Raw genomic sequence first — 16126 nt, 5'->3', positions numbered from 1 at the left:
CACTGTCATCTCGGTTCTGCTTTGCCTTCAAAATAACTGCATGTCCAGGCAAAGCCAGGCAGAGTTACAGCATGTGTTGCTCAGCGCTGAGGAGCGGGGAGCAGCATACCTCGTGGGGAATGTCAGCTGTATAGACTTGAACATGCCAGCTCCGCTCTCCTGCTGACTTGCTGTGTGACTTGGACAAGTGCCTGTCCCTCTCTGAGTATTGGTTTCATCACTGGTAAAATGAAAAGGGGACAGAGGCATTTCAACACAGTGCTATCTTCTAGAATGGCCTCAGCCCCACGGGCCTGCTGCCTGGAAGTGTTGTGGAATGGCAGGGAAAGCAACCTGGCTGCCATCCTGAGATCTAAGCAGGATCGCAGTAAGCACAGAGGTGGCCGTTTCTACTGTTGCACAGCGGCGCGAGTGGCTTTGGCAGTGTGCGCCAGCCTTTCCCTTTCTCCGTGGCTTCTTTCCTTTCCTCCAGCCCGTCTCCTCACTGTGAGGTCCCGGCTCTCTTTCCTCCACTTTCTGCCTCTTCTCCCTTCTCCGTTGCGTTCACCTTGTTTCCCGTCTTCTCTCTCATGTTTTCCATTTCACTTCAGTGATGATTTTAAAACTGTGGACAAAGTATTTCATTCTGATCAAGTGAGAGCCAGACTCAAGGAACGATAGGCAGGTGAGCGGGCTGCAAACACGGCCACAGGTCTAGGGGAGCCAGGCCCTACCGATGCTTTAGGACCTTTGGTTTTGTTGGCTGAGATGGCGGCTCCCGTGTTGGTGCTGGTGGGAGATCCGGGTGGGACTATGTACAGCACCTCCTGGGCAGAGGTCTCTGGTTTGTAAGCAGAAGTAGACATGACACAAGACATTGCATGGACAACTAGAAGGCTACAGGTCTGCAGTGGGAGGAAGAGAGGCCACAAGGGAGGGAAACATGGGCTGGATTTGGGGGAAGATCAGGCAAGATCAAGAGAAAGCCCTGTTAGGGCCGGTGGTCTGTGTGGGCCTGGAGCACTGCCCCACAGGTGAACTGTCACCTGTCACCTGGGACATGCACGCCTGGGGGGACCTGTCGGTAAACATCTTTCCAGATGCATCATTGTGATGGGGACTCGCCCAGGGCCTCTCAGCTGCCACTTGATCCTGTCCCTGCCCAGCTCTGACCTCCAGCCTGCGGTCTCCTGCTGGGGTACAGGGCGGGGCAGGTGTTGGGGCTGGGCTGAGTATCATCTTGCAGGGCAGGGGAGGAACAGGCAGGGCAGGGCTGAGGGGAAGAGGATCTGGTTTCCATTTCAGCATGAGGAGAGAGCTGAGAGAGATGGAGCTCGGTGCTGGGTGTGTGTCAGGGGCGGGGATGGAGATGGGAGTCAGGCATAGGGACATTCGCCACAGGCCATGGCCACCGGCTCCCTCGGCTGCCAGGAGACAGGACCAGGAGGAGGTCTGGCCAAGAGCAAGCCATGGGGCATGGCCAGGAAGAGGCACGGCCAGGAGTGGCTGGGAGGTGGTCTGGTCAAGAGGAGGTGTGGTCAGGAGGAGGTGTGGCCAGGAGGAGGCATGGCTAAGAGGGGTGTGGGTAGGAGGGGTGTGGTCAGAAGGAGGTGTGGTCAGGAGGAGGTGTGGCCAGGAGGAGGCATGGCTAAGAGGGGTGTGGCTAGGAGGGGTGAGGCCAGGAGGAGATGTGGCTAGGAGGGGTGAGGCCAGGAGGAGGTGTGGCTAGAAGGGGTGTGGTCAGGAGGAGGCATGGCTAGGAGGGGTGTGGCTAGGAGGGGTATGGTCAAGAGGTGTGGTCAATAGGAGGTTTGGTAAGGAAGAGGCAGGTCAGGAGGAGGTGTGATCATGAGAGGTGTGGCCAGGAGGAGGTGTGATCATGAGAGGTGTGGTCAGGAGGAGGTGTGGCCAGAGGAGGCATGGCCAGGAGGAGGCATGGTCATGAGAGGTGTGGCCAGGAGGAGGTGTGGGCAGGAAGAGGCAGGTCAGGAGGAGGTGCAGTCAGGAGGAGGTATGGTCAGGAGGAGGTGTGGTCAGGAGGGGGTGTGGTCAGGAGGTGTGGCCAGGAGGAGGTGTGGTCATGAGAGGTGTGGTCAGGAGGAGGTGTGGTCAGGAGGGGGTGTGGTCAGGAGGAGGTGTGGTCAGGAGGAGGTGTGGTCAGGAGGGGGTGTGGTCAGGAGGAGGTGTGGGCAGGAGGGAGTGTGGTCAGGAGGAGGCAGGTCAGGAGGGGGTGTGGTCAGGAGGGGGTGTGGTCAGGAGGGGGTGTGGTCAGGAGGGGGTGTGGTCAGGAGGAGGTGTGGGCAGGAGGGAGTGTGGTCAGGAGGAGGTGTGATCAGGAGGAGGTGTGGTCAGGAGGGGGTGTGGTCAGGAGGGGGTGTGGTCAGGAGGAGGTGTGGTCATGAGCGGGTGTGGTCAGGAGGAGGTGTGGTCAGAAGGGGGTGTGGTCAGGAGGGGGTGTGGTCAGGAGGAGGTGTGGTCAGGAGGTGTGGTCAGGAGGGGGTGTGGTCAGGAGGGGGTGTGGGCAGGAGGGGGTGTGGTCAGGAGGGGGTGTGGTCAGGAGGGGGTGTGGTCAGGAGGAGGTGTGGGCAGGAGGGAGTGTGGTCAGGAGGAGGTGTGGTCATGAGAGGTGTGGTCAGGAGGAGGTGTGGTCAGGAGGGGGTGTGGTCAGGAGGAGGTGTGGTCAGGAGGGGGTGTGGTCAGGAGGGGGTGTGGTCAGGAGGGGGTGTGGTCAGGAGGAGGTGTGGTCAGGAGGAGGTGTGGTCAGGAGGAGGTGTGGTCAGGAGGGGGTGTGGTCAGGAGGAGGTGTGGTCAGGAGGGGTGTGGTCAGGAGGAGGTGTGGTCAGGAGGAGGTGTGGTCAGGAGGGGTGTGGTCAGGAGGAGGTGTGGGCAGGAGGGGGTGTGGTCAGGAGGAGGCTGCTGTGATTCAGGACCAGCATGCAGAGTCAGGGTCACAACTCCGCAGGACTCCAAGGAGACCATGACAGGGGTGACCACCTGGGGATGGCCTCCAGCCCCTCACTGCAGCTTTGAACTGAATCTGTAGCGTGACCAGGGACATGTGCAGCCTTACAGTCATGGGGTGTGAGAGGCAGGCGTGGGGGCGTGGGGGAGGGAAGGAGACCAGGGGGGTGCAGGGGCTTGCTAAGGCGGGCATCGCCATCGGGGACAGGTAGGAGGGCGCTGGGTGTTTACTGATCCCCTCCTCTTCCTCCTAACCCAGAGCCGCACCTGGCGGGTAGTCGAATGCTGATCAAAGGCACCTGCCTTCTGCAGGCTGTCTCCCCAGCGAGCGCCGGGCGCACGAGGGGCCATCTCTGGAGGAGCTCGGGGTCCTGGGGGAAGGAGGTGGCATTAGGGGCCTCCCCCAAGCCCGCACTCTGCCTGGGCAGCAGGGGCATGGGTCTGTCCCGGGTGGCAGTTGCGGCTGACACGGGTGCCCGCTGCTTGCTCCTTGGGCGTACACATGCAGCTTACCTCCGAGAACAGGGGGGAGGGCGCTGCCCGTGGCCCCCTCTTGCTCTGGGGACTTGTGGAGAGTTGCAGGACAAGACAACTCTCCCAGACAGGCTCCTCTCCCCTGGGACACGGAGAACACCACAGGAGGGGCCGAGGGACCCTTCAGGAAGCCCACATGCGTCTTGACTTACGGACAGACTCCTCTGAGGACAGGATGGTGTTCCCACCGGCCCAACGGCCATTAGGAGCAGGGTGGCCTGGGGGACAAGAGCCGAGGGGTCGGGCTGGGTGGCCTGGAGCCTTCGCTCTGTGAGCCTCCCTGCCTCCTCACAGGCCAGAGACCCCACCGTGCCGGGGAGACTGTGAGGCGGGCTTGGAGCGGGCCCTTCGGCCGCGTCACTCATGACTCCACTTCTTTATCTCCTTCAAGGGCGCCCCAGGCTGTGTTCGGGGAGACGTGTCACCCCGGCCCGGGACGGAGGCTCTGCGTCCTCACACAAGCCAAAGCCACCGCGAAGACGCCCGTGGACGCCGGGCCTCCGCAGGTGTGTGTGTGCCGGTGTGTGGAGGGTGGGGTTTCACCCGTGGCCAGCCGCCCCCGTCCTCACAAGGCCCCGGTGCCGGGGCGGGCAAGGGGGTCTCCCGTTCTACGCGCTGGGAGCTGAGCAGGCACCTGCTCCGTCAGCAAGGCCAGAGTCCGTGACGCCTTCAGGGTCGTTGGCTTCAGGTAGCGAGGGCGCCATCAGCCAGGGCTTTGCCGTGCCCACAGACAGGCAGGGGAGTCTCCTTGCCCCAGCAGGAGCTGCTGGGCCTCCTTCCCATCCTGGGCGACAGCTGGGGGAGGAGGCCGGCCTTGGTCTGGCAGGTCTGGGAGCCACTGGGGCCTTGAAGCTCCTTGTCCCTCATGTGAACTGCTGTCCCTCACGGCAGCCCTGGCTGTGAGGGGCCCGCCGCTGTGGGCAGCGCAGCGAATGGATCTTTCAGGTCTATAGTTTTACCCCGCCACAGTAACCCGGCGTTGAGCCCTGTTAGCCTGAGGCTGGGGCGGAGTTGCCAGCGGCCCGGGCAGGACAGGCTGGTGGCTATCACCCACCTGACATCTGGGGACCCCAGGAGTCTGCGAGGTTTGGGGACACGGCCCAGTGTGGGTGCTGAGCTGGCCAAGGAGGCTGCAAGAGCAGGTCCTCTGCTCCGCAGGGTGTGGCCGACTCCCCGCTCTCTGCCTCGGTTTCCCCCAGGCAGGGGGTGTGACCCTGGGGGCTCAAATGCCTGAGTGGTGTGAGGGCGCCCTGGTCTAGCAGAGGTGACGGGGCCACTCGTGGCTGTCCGGAGAGCGCTCCCGGGAGAGCCTGTGTAACCCGGGTCTCCTTGCTCCAGGCCGGCGCTCGGAGGAGCCCTGCGTCGCGGGCCCAGCCACGGGGGCCGCGGACAAGCTCCCAGGAGACCCCTCGCGGTCCAGCCAAGGCCAGGTGGGGCCCCAGGTTTGCACACATGCAGGGAGCCGCCGGGTCTCACCAGCCTTACTGTGTGTGCGCTGCAGTGTGTGTAGGGCGGGGGTGGTGAGGATGTGCTGGGTTTGGAAGAAGATTCTAGAAAAGCCTAAGAAAGAGCTATAAGGGGATGGGTGCAGTGTTGGGGGTCCTGGCAGAGGAAGGGAGCTCTGTGCCCCCTCTGGCGGTGGCTTTCAGGGCAGGACGAGGCTCCCAAGGGATCCCGCAGCCCTGGGGGTGCACCCAGAGCCCCCCGCCCCTTCGCCACACTGCCCTGAGATGGGCGACCCCAGCGACCCCAGCATGCCGGGCCGGCCCTCGGCCTGCACGGGCCCCGGCCACAGGGCTCGCTTCTAGCTCTGCTGTTCCACATCTCACACCGGGAACCCAGGCCAGGGGGCACCCCATTTTATAGACAGGAAGCCTTCCCGGGTAAGGGCAGGATTTGAACCTGGGTCTGCACAGCCCCAGGCCAAGCACCGCTCTCCTGTGCTGGGTGGTGCGCTGCATGGGACACAGCAGCTAGATGTGCAGAGGAGGCATTCGGCGCCTCTGCCCGCAGGCGGTGCCGGGGCAGGGCAGGGCCCGGGGACCGGACGGCCTCGCTGGACTGCCAGCCCCCCTGCCCGAAGGGCTCCGCAGGTGCCGTGTCCCCAGCCAGGGGCAGCCTCGGCGACTCAGAGCCACCTCTGCTCCGTCACCTGATGTCACCCCGCGCCCCCTCGCCCTCCCTCCCCACCATGAAGCCTGCAGCCAGCAGGGACACGCAGGCAGACCTGGCCCAGCCTGTGGTTGGCCAAGAGCCTGGCCAAAGCCCAGCTGGGGTGTGTGCTAATCATCTTTCTCCCTGGATAATGTGGAATAAATGAATGGGAAGACAGAATCAGAACATTCTAGAAGTCCAGCACGGTGCCAGGCCCTGCTGTGGGCAGTGGCTGGTTCACACGAGCTGTACACTGAGACCTCCCGCTGTGGTCTTCTATACCAGCACTGTACCAGATGGCAGCCCTGAGCAGCAGACCCGGACTGCCCAAAAAGTGGGATTTTGCCTACGCAAAATCCAGTGCTAATTTATTCAATATGTTCAGTAGCCCTGTGGAGCTTGCGGCTACCATACTGGACATGGCTAGGTGGGGTGGGGGGAAAAGATTGTGGGCAGTGAGGCTTGTGCAAAGGCCCTGGGGTGACAGCATCCTGGCCAAGAGTGAGAAGGGCTAGACACAGATGCAGCTCAGCCAGGAAGGTCAGGAACCGTTAGAGATGAGATCGGGGGCTGAGAGGGCTGTGTGGGAGGGGCCGTTTCTCATGGGGTCTTCTGTCCATCTACAGGTTGCCCTGGCCCAGCCCAACCCGGATGAGCATATTCTTCTGCTGTGTGGCTGCCCTCCGGGGCAGTGCGTGGACCAGCTGCCCCTGCCCTTAGACTCGGCAGGGGCAGCATCAGGCCTGGCGGCCCCCCCAGCCAGAGACCCCTTCCTCCTGGTTCAGACATCCACAGTCCCCCTCTGGGATTTGGCTGGGTTCTCCTCCCTGCCAACCCTTCTGCCCCAGGACCCTTCCTTAGAAGAACTCCAGAGCCCAGACATGCTGGACACCAGGCCCTGTCCCGGCCCCGGGGCTGCGGCCCAGACAGGAGGGGACTGTCGTGGAGCCAGGACCCCTCACACCGCCAGCCCCCCACCGCCCAGGACAGGGCCCGGGGCGCTGGGAGACGCCTGGGCCCGGGGAGGAGGCGGCCAGGCCGAGAGAGCAGAGGCAGAGGAGGCAGGAGGGACTTTGGCTGTGACGGAGGGGGGGCTTGGTGACGAGCGTCCATCGGGGGCTGAAGCTGGAGCCGCGGGGCGCGTGCAGGAGAGGAGTGGGGCCCTGGAAGCCTGGAGTCCCGTGCACGGCTGCGGGGCCCAGCGTGAGTGTCCACCGCCGGCCAGCGGGCCGCAGGAGAGCCCCAGAGCCCTGAGCGGGAGGCTGAAGGTGGCCGGGCGTGGCCGGGGCCTCCCAGGAGGACTGCCATCCATGAAGGAGGACACAGGGCCCACCGGCCCCCGGGCATGGAGCAGAGGGCGCCGCCCCGGGTGGGCTGGAGAAGCCCTGCCCCCGCAGGAAGAAAGCCACGGGGGCCCAGGCCGGCAAGAGCCGCCCGAGGCCGCCCCCGGGGGTTACGGTGCGGGTCGGGGACCCACGGGTCACGAAGCACGCTTCTCACGGCCAGAGCCCGCTGCTCCGCGCCTTTCTAGATGGGCGGCAGCGGGTGGAGACCGGGGCCTTTGTCCTCCTCGGGCTCTGGGCATCGGTCAGGACGGGAGTGGCCGCCACATGGACGCCTTTGAGAGGGAGGTGGAGACGCGCTTGCGGGGGCTCCCGGGGCTCCCGGGGCTCGGCGGCGCGCGTTGGCAGCGGTGCCCGGGAGCAGCATGTCCCCGGCGCAGTGGCCAGCGGGGTGCTGGTCCCCAGCAGGCCTCGGCCAGCCGGGGTGCGGGCGCTCGCTCTGCTGGGCACACACAGCCCCGGGAGCGTGGCGAAGGGGTTCGTGTGGGAAAGACCCTGCCCGCGGGCACCAGCCAGCTCCTTCCAGCGCCCGACCAGGGTGAAGCCGCCCGGGGGCTGGCCGAGCCGGGGGAGAGCCCGGGCTCTCTGCAGCCGCCGCGGGCGGCTCCGGAGAGGGCGAAGGGCACGTCCCAGCAGCTCCTCGCCGCCCTGAGGGAAGACGGGAGCCAGGTTTTACCTGACAGCGCTACACGTCAGGGAGACCAAGAGAGAGGCCAGCGCGTGGCACGGGACCTGGAAGAGGAGAAGATCAGAGGCGCGGCCAGCACGGGCAGGCTGGGGCGGACGGAGGGCGAGCCGCAGGTGGATCTGGGGCAGTTCCTCCAGGTCATCGCCCTCCTGGAAGACTGCAATGGGAAGAGTTACCGCAAGATATCCGAGCTGGAAGAGGAAAACGAGACCCTGAGACGAGATCTGGGCCGGCTTCACAGGGCCCTGTGTGAGCGCCGCAGGGGAGGCCCCGACCGGACGGAGCAGCTCAGCCAGGAAAACGCGGAGCTCAGGGGGCTGATGCTGGAGCACGGGCTCGGTCACAAAGACCTGGTGCTGGGGATAGAAGACATGATCCGGACCTTACAGGGGGAGATCCAGCACCTTCTACGCAGAGTCCCAGCCCTGGAGAGGGACGTGGCCTATCAGGCAAGGCCGGACGCAGGTGGAGGGCCACAGCACGCCCGCGGTGACCCCGACATGGCCAGAGACAAGCTACGCTCGGCAGACAAAAAGGTCCAGGTGACTGGACTTCCAGGGCCGCCTCTGGAGGAGGAAGTGACCGTGACAAGAGGTCTGACAGCACCGTCCTTAGACCTGCAGAGTTCCAGACTCCATATTCATTCTACCACGCCCCCATCGGCCTGGACAGATGCCACAGCCTGCAGCCGTCCGCAAGGAAGCGTCGCTGGAGGGGAGAAAGACGAGAAAAGACCAGGGTGTTCACAGGCCCAAGGACAAGCTCGGAGGCTCGCGGCTCAGGGCGCCCAGGTAAGTGCAACTTCTCACCTCTCTGGAGTGGACCGCACAGACCCACGTTCCCGCCCGCAGCCCTGGAGGGAGGCGCACTGCGGACCCCGCGTATCAGACTCAGAGAAGTCAAGGGCTTTGCCCAGGGCCACACAGCTAATGAGGGCCGGGATGTGCGCCCTGGCCACCTGGCCCCAGCTGACCCTGACCTAACAGGGCGGCTCAGCTTGTTCCCACACGTGGGCCCGGAAGAATGTGGCAGACAGCTTGTGCTAAGTAGCATCTGATCGGGAAGTTTCCCCAAGTGCTAATTCTGCATACTGGGTTTGCACGTGGCCACAGGCAAAGCGGTGGTCATGGGAGGGGACAGGGGGGCTTCTACCTCCCTGAGACCCTGTCCTCTCTGACAGCGCCATGGTCAGCCCTCCCAGAATGCAATGCTCCTAGTGCTCCCTAGTGCTTGGGAGTGTCTTCAGGACCATCTGGGCTGGACACTGGTATCCGGTGCTGCTGCTCCCCAGCCCTGTCCCTCCCCATCTCTCCTTCCCCTCTCCACTCTGGATGTCTCCCCTCCCTCCCCAGTTTGTGGCAGAGGCAGCGCACCCCGGAATCCGTGCTCCCTCTTAGGTTACTCGGCTGTCCAGCACCCTGGTTCTCGGCATTTATAACATCACGGGATCAGCCGCTGCCCAGCGTCTCCCCAGGTTGTTTCCTTCTATGGAGGGAGGGGAAATCGCCCTCCCTGACTTTGCTTTTCAGCGAGTAACTGGACTCTGCCCCTTTGTCTGTGACTCACTCCTCCTAATCTTCTGCTCTTGCACCAAAGCCCAGCTGTAGAAAGCCTCGAAGTCCAAAGTCACCAATGTGTTAAGGGAGGTCTGCGGATCCACCTTCTGTTTTTGTAGCTTAGGCTGGAGATCTGGTGCTGACGCCGTAATTCGAGAGATCCTCAAGCCGGGCACCATGGCTCACGCCTGTAACCTTAGCTACTCAGGAGACTAAGATCTTAGGATCACAGTTCAAAGCCAGCCTGGGAAGGTAAGTCTATGAGATTCTTAAACTTGAATTAACCACCAAAAAAGTCAGAAGCAGAGCTGTGGCTCAAATGGTAGAACACCAGCCTTATACACAAAAGCTCAGAGATAACACTGCTCAGGCCTTGAGTTTGAGCTTTAGGATTGGCACACATGAGTGTACACGTACACACACACACACACACACACACACACACACACACAGTGTTGGTCCTCATATTGAATGTGGGTGGACACCAGTGTAGTTCTCAGGGGCCCTGTAAGCATCCTGGAAGCAGGTTAGTGTTTTCATTCTCTCCCTGAGCAATACCCTTTTATCTGCTCCAATTAACAGACTCGCGCATTGATTGTTTCAATTCTCTAAGCAATTAATCATGCAGTTTCTTAATTCTACCTCAACGTTTTTAGTTGGATAAATCCGATTCAGTCCCTCGTTGGGAGTGGTGACATTCCCCATTGGCTTGGCTCTGCCGTGGATGTGGACATGGTCAGCTGGACCTGGGCAGCGGTCCATGTGGCTGACCTCTCCTCGGGAGCACGGCAGACAGGGACAGAACAGCCAAGGCCTTGCAGGTCAAAGCCTCGCTGTCCCTGAGAGTTTTCCTATGTCCTCAGAAAACACACGCCAGAGTTCTTTTTCTTTCACAGCAAGACATTTCTACTACCAGAAAAGCTGAATTTAAAGGACCTCAAACCAGATCCCTACCCTTGCCAAAGGAATCCAGCTGGAGCATAGTATTGAAATGAAAGCTCCCACTGACAGGCTAACATGATCTAATTTATGTTGAGACCATATTGCATCGCAATAATAAATTAACTTCTTTTCCTTCAATCCCTCTTCTTTAAAGTCCCATTTCTTGGCTTATTTGTTAGCACTGGGTTTGAACTTACAGCTTTCTACTTACTCAGCTTGCTTGTTCAGCCACACCCCTGTCCCGCTTTTTGTTATCTGCCTGGGCTGGCTTCAAACTGTGATGCTCAGTTCTCTGCCTCCCGAGTAGTTAGGGTTACAGACATGAGCCACCAGTAACATTAAAGTCCCACTTCTTGTAATACATCCTCATGGACAATCAGCAGGAGCACTTGCAAATGCTCCAGTTTTCATTTCCTGTGCCTGGAGAGAAAGAAGGAAGAAAAGGAAAGAAATGGCCAGGCAACAGGTGCTTTGAAGTCTGGGGGAGCTAGAAGCCCCCTTTACTCACTGTAAGATTCTTTTTTCCAGTACTGGGACTTGAACTCAGGGCCTGAGCATTGTCCCTTAGCCTTTTCACTCAAGACTAACACTACCACTTGAGCCTCAGCTCCACATCTGTCTTTTGGCTGGTTGGTTGGGGTTAAGAGTTTCACAGACTTTCCTGCTTGAGCTGGATTTGAGCCTGGATCCTCAGATCTCAGCTTCCTGAGTAGCTAGGCTCATCAGCCTGAGCCACTGATGCTCAGTGCAAGATTTTTTTTTTTAAATAGGAGCACGTAAGCCAGCACTGCTCAGGAGGGCCGTCTGCTTCTCGGATGAGGGCGCTGTGATTGTGTCCCCCGCTCCGGGGTTGAACGTCCTGCTGGCCAGGGGAACCAGTGCTCCAGGCACATGGAAAACAAGGACCAGGGGGAACACGTTCTCAAGGCTTTCTCCGTGCTGTGTGGCATCTGCTGCCCTGCAGAGTGTGGAGTCTCTGCGGGGCCGCACAGTTCACCATGCAGCCGGGACCCCAGGGACAGCGTCTGGCCTTCTCTCTCGTGTGTGTCCTGAATGTGACTGCACCCCCACCCCCAACACACACACACACTATCTCAGCATCCCTGAACGCCATCACATCCGCCACCTGCCACCGCTCCCCGCACGGGCCCTGTCTGCCTCAGCTGTGCTCTGCAGAATGTTCTAGAAGGAACCGAGGAAATTCCTTGTCATGCTTCCTTTCCCTCCGATGCCTGCAAAGGCTCGCTGTTGTGTGCTTTTCCCATCCCAGCTACTCTGCCTGGGAGGACTTGGAAATCCAAGGCCCAGTGACCGGCGGGCGGGGCTGGCGGGCGTGGAGCGAGGGAAGTGGGTCACGGTGCCCACAGGCCTCCTCCTGAGCTTCTGTGAACACGGTGGGGTTGCAGCCGGGTGGCACACCGATCAGTCGGGACTGTGAGGTGTTCACTGTTGTGTCTGGAAGCGAGAAGCCGCCATGAGAGAGGTTGGAGCGCAAGGCCAGGAGTGGTCTGCAGTGGGGAGATCTGGAATCAGCCAGTGGAGGTGAAGCCCGAGAGGTGCAGAACGTGGAGAGGTAGAGGGTGTGGAGTGGCCACATTCCTGTCACTCTGTCACCGGGGCCTGCGGCTGCCTGTGGCTTCCTGTAAGAGGTGCAAAAATTAGCATTGCCCTGGTCCAGAATATGCCTTGCCCCACCAGCCTCCCCCCAACCAGCCTCCCCCCCGCTAGCCTCCCCCCCACCAGCCTCCCCCACCAGCCTCCCCCACTAGCTTCCTCCCTACCAGCCTCCCCCCACCAGCCTCCCTCCACCAGCCTCCCCCCACCAGCCTCCCCCCACCAGCCTCCCCCCACCAGCCTCTCTCCACCAGCCTCCCCCCACCAGCCTCCCTCCACCAGCCTTCCCCACCAGCCTCCCTTCACCAGCCTCCCCCTCACCAGCCTCCCCCCACTAGCCTCCCCCCACCAGCCTCTCCCCACCAGCCTCCCCCACTAGCTTCCCCCCTACCAGCCTCCCCCCACCAGCCTCCCCCCACCAGCCTCCCTCCACCAGCCTCCCTCCACCAGCCTTCCCCACCAGCCTCTCTTCACCAGCCTCCTGCCCTCCCTCTGCCATCCTTCCCACCACCCTGAGCCCGGGCACAGTGTGTGGCTGGAGGGGGTGCTCACAGCATCTGCCGGATGGGGCTCTGGGTGGGGCTGTGGACAAGGGCCAGCAGGCTGTGCCGTCCGCGTCACACTGATGTTCTAGGATTCCCAGCGGGCCCTGCACTCGGGCCGGGTGCCCGTGGAGGCCCCGCTCTGTGAGCACACGCGTGTGGTGGCGAGGCTCACTCTCGATGCTGGGATTGGAGCTGATAGGTCCTTACACTTTGCTGAGCCCCCTTGCTGGGGACGGTGGCAGCAGCCAGCCCCGAAGCTTCCTCAAAGGCCACATTGTTTTGGAGTCTCTGAGCTGAGTTTTGGGGAGCATTCAGAGGCCCCATCTGTTCCTGCCAGGGCCCAGCCTGCACAGCGCAGCCCACGCAGCGTGGATCTCTAGTCATTAGACAAAAGTCACAGTCTGTGCTGATGGCCCTCGTCAGCAAGGCGGTGCCAGGCCTGCCGTGCCAGGCCTCCGGAGCTGTGGGCACCTTCTGGTCCCGTCTCTCCCTCCCAGGGGCCGGGAATCCCCCTCCCAGCAGGTAGGGGTGTGTGGGGGTGCTCTCTGGGGGTTTTAAATAAAGAGGTGGGGTACGCCCTGCAGTGGGGGAAGGTGTTGGTGAGTTTCTGGCCTCTCCTTCAGGAAGGGAACTTTTTGTTTTGTTTTTTGTTGGTTGTGGGGCTTGAACTCTGGGCCTGAGTGCTGTCCCTCAGCTCTTCAGTTCAAGACTGGCGCTCTACCACTTGAGCCACAGCGCCACTTCTGGTTTTCTGGTGGTTTATTGGAGATAAGAGTGTCACGGACTTTTCCTGCCTGGGCTGACTTTGAACCTCAATCCTCAGACCTCGGCCTCCTGAGTAGCTGGGATGACAGGCGTGAGCCATGAGCGCGCGGCCTGCAGGACGGGAGGTTCTGTAGTGGTGTGAAGCAGGGACTTGGTGATACTCGTGGCCTTGAGCTGGTCCTTTCCCTGCTGGGGGAGGGGGGGCTGTCCATGTGTACTTGTTCCTGTACCCCGATGTGATCCTCCGCTGCACCCCGCAGGGCTGTGATGATCCAAGCATGCAGCGTGGCTGCTAGAGCCCACCCAACAAAACCAGAACCTTCCGCCCAACCACCCCCGGTGTGCTCGCACGTGTGTACACGGGTTGGTAAGAACGCAGAGGTTTAGGAGCCGTGACCTGGCGTGCGCCTCCGTCCCTCGTGGCAGGCCCGTCACCCGCCCAAGGAGGGCTAGCGGCAGCCTGCTGCGCTCTCGCGGCGCGCTCTGTTCCGGCAGGAAGCGTCCTGCGTGAGCGGCGGGTGCACCGCGTTCGGCGGGCGCGCTGCGGTGGCCCACAGCCGCACTGCGGTGGCCGACAGCCGCACAGACCCGGTGCTCAGGCCCCATTCCGTGGTGTGCTGAGAACACAGTTCTGGGATGTTCTAGGATTCCCAGCGGGCCCTGCACTCGGGCCGGGTGCCTGTGGAGGCCCCGCTCTGTGAGCACATGCGTGTGATGGCGAGGCTCACACTCAGGCTGGAATCGGAGCTGCTCAGGTCCTTACACGCTGCTAGGCTGGCATTCTTGTTGAGTCTCGCCTCCAGCCCTGATGTTTGCCGGTTACTGTTGAGATCTGGGTCTGGTTTACTGTCTAGGCAGGCGTCTACAGGCGTCTAGTGTGACCACCTCGTAGCTCGCACAGCAGGAAGTGTGTCCCTGCGTCTGCCTTCACAGGTGTCTGGGAGCTTCTCTGCCCGGTCTGGCCTCCAAAAGTGGTCCTCCCAGTGTCAGCCTCCCCACGGAGCTAGGACTGCAGACACAAGCCATCAGCACCTGGCTTTTTCTAAAGTTGTTTTTGTTTTCATGAGGGGGAAAAAAAATGATGGAGAAGAAAACCGGGTAGGATGAGGGGTGGGCTAAGGCGTTCCTTGGATAGCAACCTCCAACAGGCCTCCAAATCTGCTCTCGGCAGTGTCAGGGCGCAGAAGTGCGGGAGGCGGAGGAAGACCCCTGGCTGTGCGTGCTGCGGCTGCGGCACCAGGTGCAGACCCTGCGCTGCCAGCTCAGAGACCAGGGCTCCGTGCTCCTGGAGCTGCAGGCCGCGCGGGACCGGGCTGCGTGTGGGCAGAAGGAGCTCCAGGCCACGGTAGGCTGGCCAGCCCTCCCCTCGGCCCCAGCACCCCCCCCCTTCCTCCCCCCTCAGTGGAGGCCAAGGTCGCGACCAGCCCCACACCTCCCTCACCACGCCAGCCCTGGCTCAGATGATTAGATCTAGAGGACAGGACATGGCTGCAGGACGGACAGGGCCATGGACACAGGGAAGGCGACCAGCCAGCCAGGCCCAGCACACAGGCACACCAATGGAGGGAGCCAGCAAGATGCGTTGTCACCTCTGCAGGGCTGAAGGGAGGTGGCGGCCCTGGCCCCTGTCCCCTCTCTGTGCTGTGTCTGAAGTAGCTGGGTGTGGTGGCTCACACCTGTCAAGCTAGCTGCTCAGGAGGCTGAGATCTGAGGATCATGGCTCTAAGCCAGCCCAGGCAGGAAAGTCTGTGAGACTCGTATCTCCAAGTAGCTAGCAAAAAGCCAGAAGTGGAGCTGTGGCTCAAGGGCTAGTCTTGAGCGCAGAAGCTCAGGGACGCACCCAGACCCAGAGTCCCCGTGGATACGCAGGAAGTCCCGGAGCCAGCTGCACGGAGCGGGGCTCCACAACCTGCTTCCCTTTCAGCTGGAAGAACTGCAGAAAGAGCGGCGGGACTCATGCCTGGCCGTGTCGCCTCTGAAGGTAACGTGGGCACGCTGTCCTGGAAAACTCCGGAAAGAAGGAAGCAGACAGGCGCTTCCCAAGTCCCCCGTGAACGAGTGCTCCTGTGCTTCCTTCTAGCGGCTTCCACGGCTGCAGGCCACGCCACAGCCTCCCGTCTCCCGCTCAGCCCCGCCTTCTCTCTCCTGAGAGCACCAGAGGCGTGGCCAGCCTTGAGGTGTCCTGATGCCCGGCGAGCGTCCTGAGATGCGCTGTGGCTGGCTTTGACGGCCAAGGCCATTGTCTGGTGCTCAAGTTCGCCTCTCCTGCCCCTCTTCCCCCAAACACTACGATGCACATTTTCCTTAGAAAACGCTCCCTCCCATCAGATACTAGTGCTCATGCCTGTGATCCCAGCTACTCAGGAGGCTAAAATCCAAAGGATCACAGTTCAAAAGTCCAAGGAGCTCCATGTCCAATTATTCAGCAAAAAGTCCAGCCGAGGCATGACTCAAGTGGTAGAGTACAAGTGGAATGAGAGTGCAAAGCCCTGAGTTCAAGCACCAGAATCAGTGTGTGTGTGTGTGTGTGTGTGAAAGACAGACAGACAGACAGACAGAGAAGAGAGAGACAGAGAGACAGACAGAGCGGCTCCTTCACCTATTTAGATATTCATGCTTAGGATAGATTTTCGGACCCATGACTGCCCCAATCTCCGAGCAGGTAGCTAGGGAGGGGGGTCCTGACAGTCATACCCAGGGGCCCCACTTCCCACCTGTCTCCGGGACTCCATTTTCCTGGCTGTTAAATCAGAAATGTGACCCGCACAGTCCCTCAAGCTTGCCCAGAATTACACATCCACCCGAGCCCCACATTCGCATCCACGAAACAGGAGTTCTGCCCCCTCCGGCTAGGACAGCGGCTGCAGGGCTGGGCGGTGGGAAGGAGGCTGGAGGCCGAGCCGCGGAGTCTGCGCGTGGCTGGACGCACGCTGCGGACCACAGTCACTCACATCTCACAGACGCGGTGAAATTAGAACCAGCGCTGAGCCGGCGCCTGGCCCGTGCCCTGGCCCATGCCCTTACCCCGTGCCCTGGCCCGTGCCC

At 61.6% G+C, this 16126-nt stretch overlaps 1 protein-coding gene across 1 annotated transcript in view; it reads left to right on the top strand.

The window, feature by feature from the left end:
- The first annotated feature begins 4700 nt into the window (after positions 1-4700).
- Positions 4701-16126, top strand: part of CUNH4orf50 (chromosome unknown C4orf50 homolog) — a 49480-nt gene continuing 38054 nt past the window's right edge. The window contains exons 1-5 of the mRNA XM_070012403.1: positions 4701-4713; positions 4813-4904; positions 6255-8450; positions 14253-14426; positions 15006-15062. Coding sequence (XP_069868504.1) covers positions 4701-4713; positions 4813-4904; positions 6255-8450; positions 14253-14426; positions 15006-15062 — 2532 coding nt within the window. The remainder of the gene's footprint in view (positions 4714-4812; positions 4905-6254; positions 8451-14252; positions 14427-15005; positions 15063-16126) is intronic.

This window comes from Dipodomys merriami, unplaced genomic scaffold, assembly GCF_024711535.1.
Source record: "Dipodomys merriami isolate MVZ:Mamm:240054 unplaced genomic scaffold, mDipMer1.0.p SCAF_9, whole genome shotgun sequence".
NCBI classification, from domain to species: domain Eukaryota; kingdom Metazoa; phylum Chordata; class Mammalia; order Rodentia; family Heteromyidae; genus Dipodomys; species Dipodomys merriami.
The sequence above is the reverse complement of the archived record's forward strand: the minus strand, read 5'-3'. Positions and strand labels throughout refer to the sequence as shown.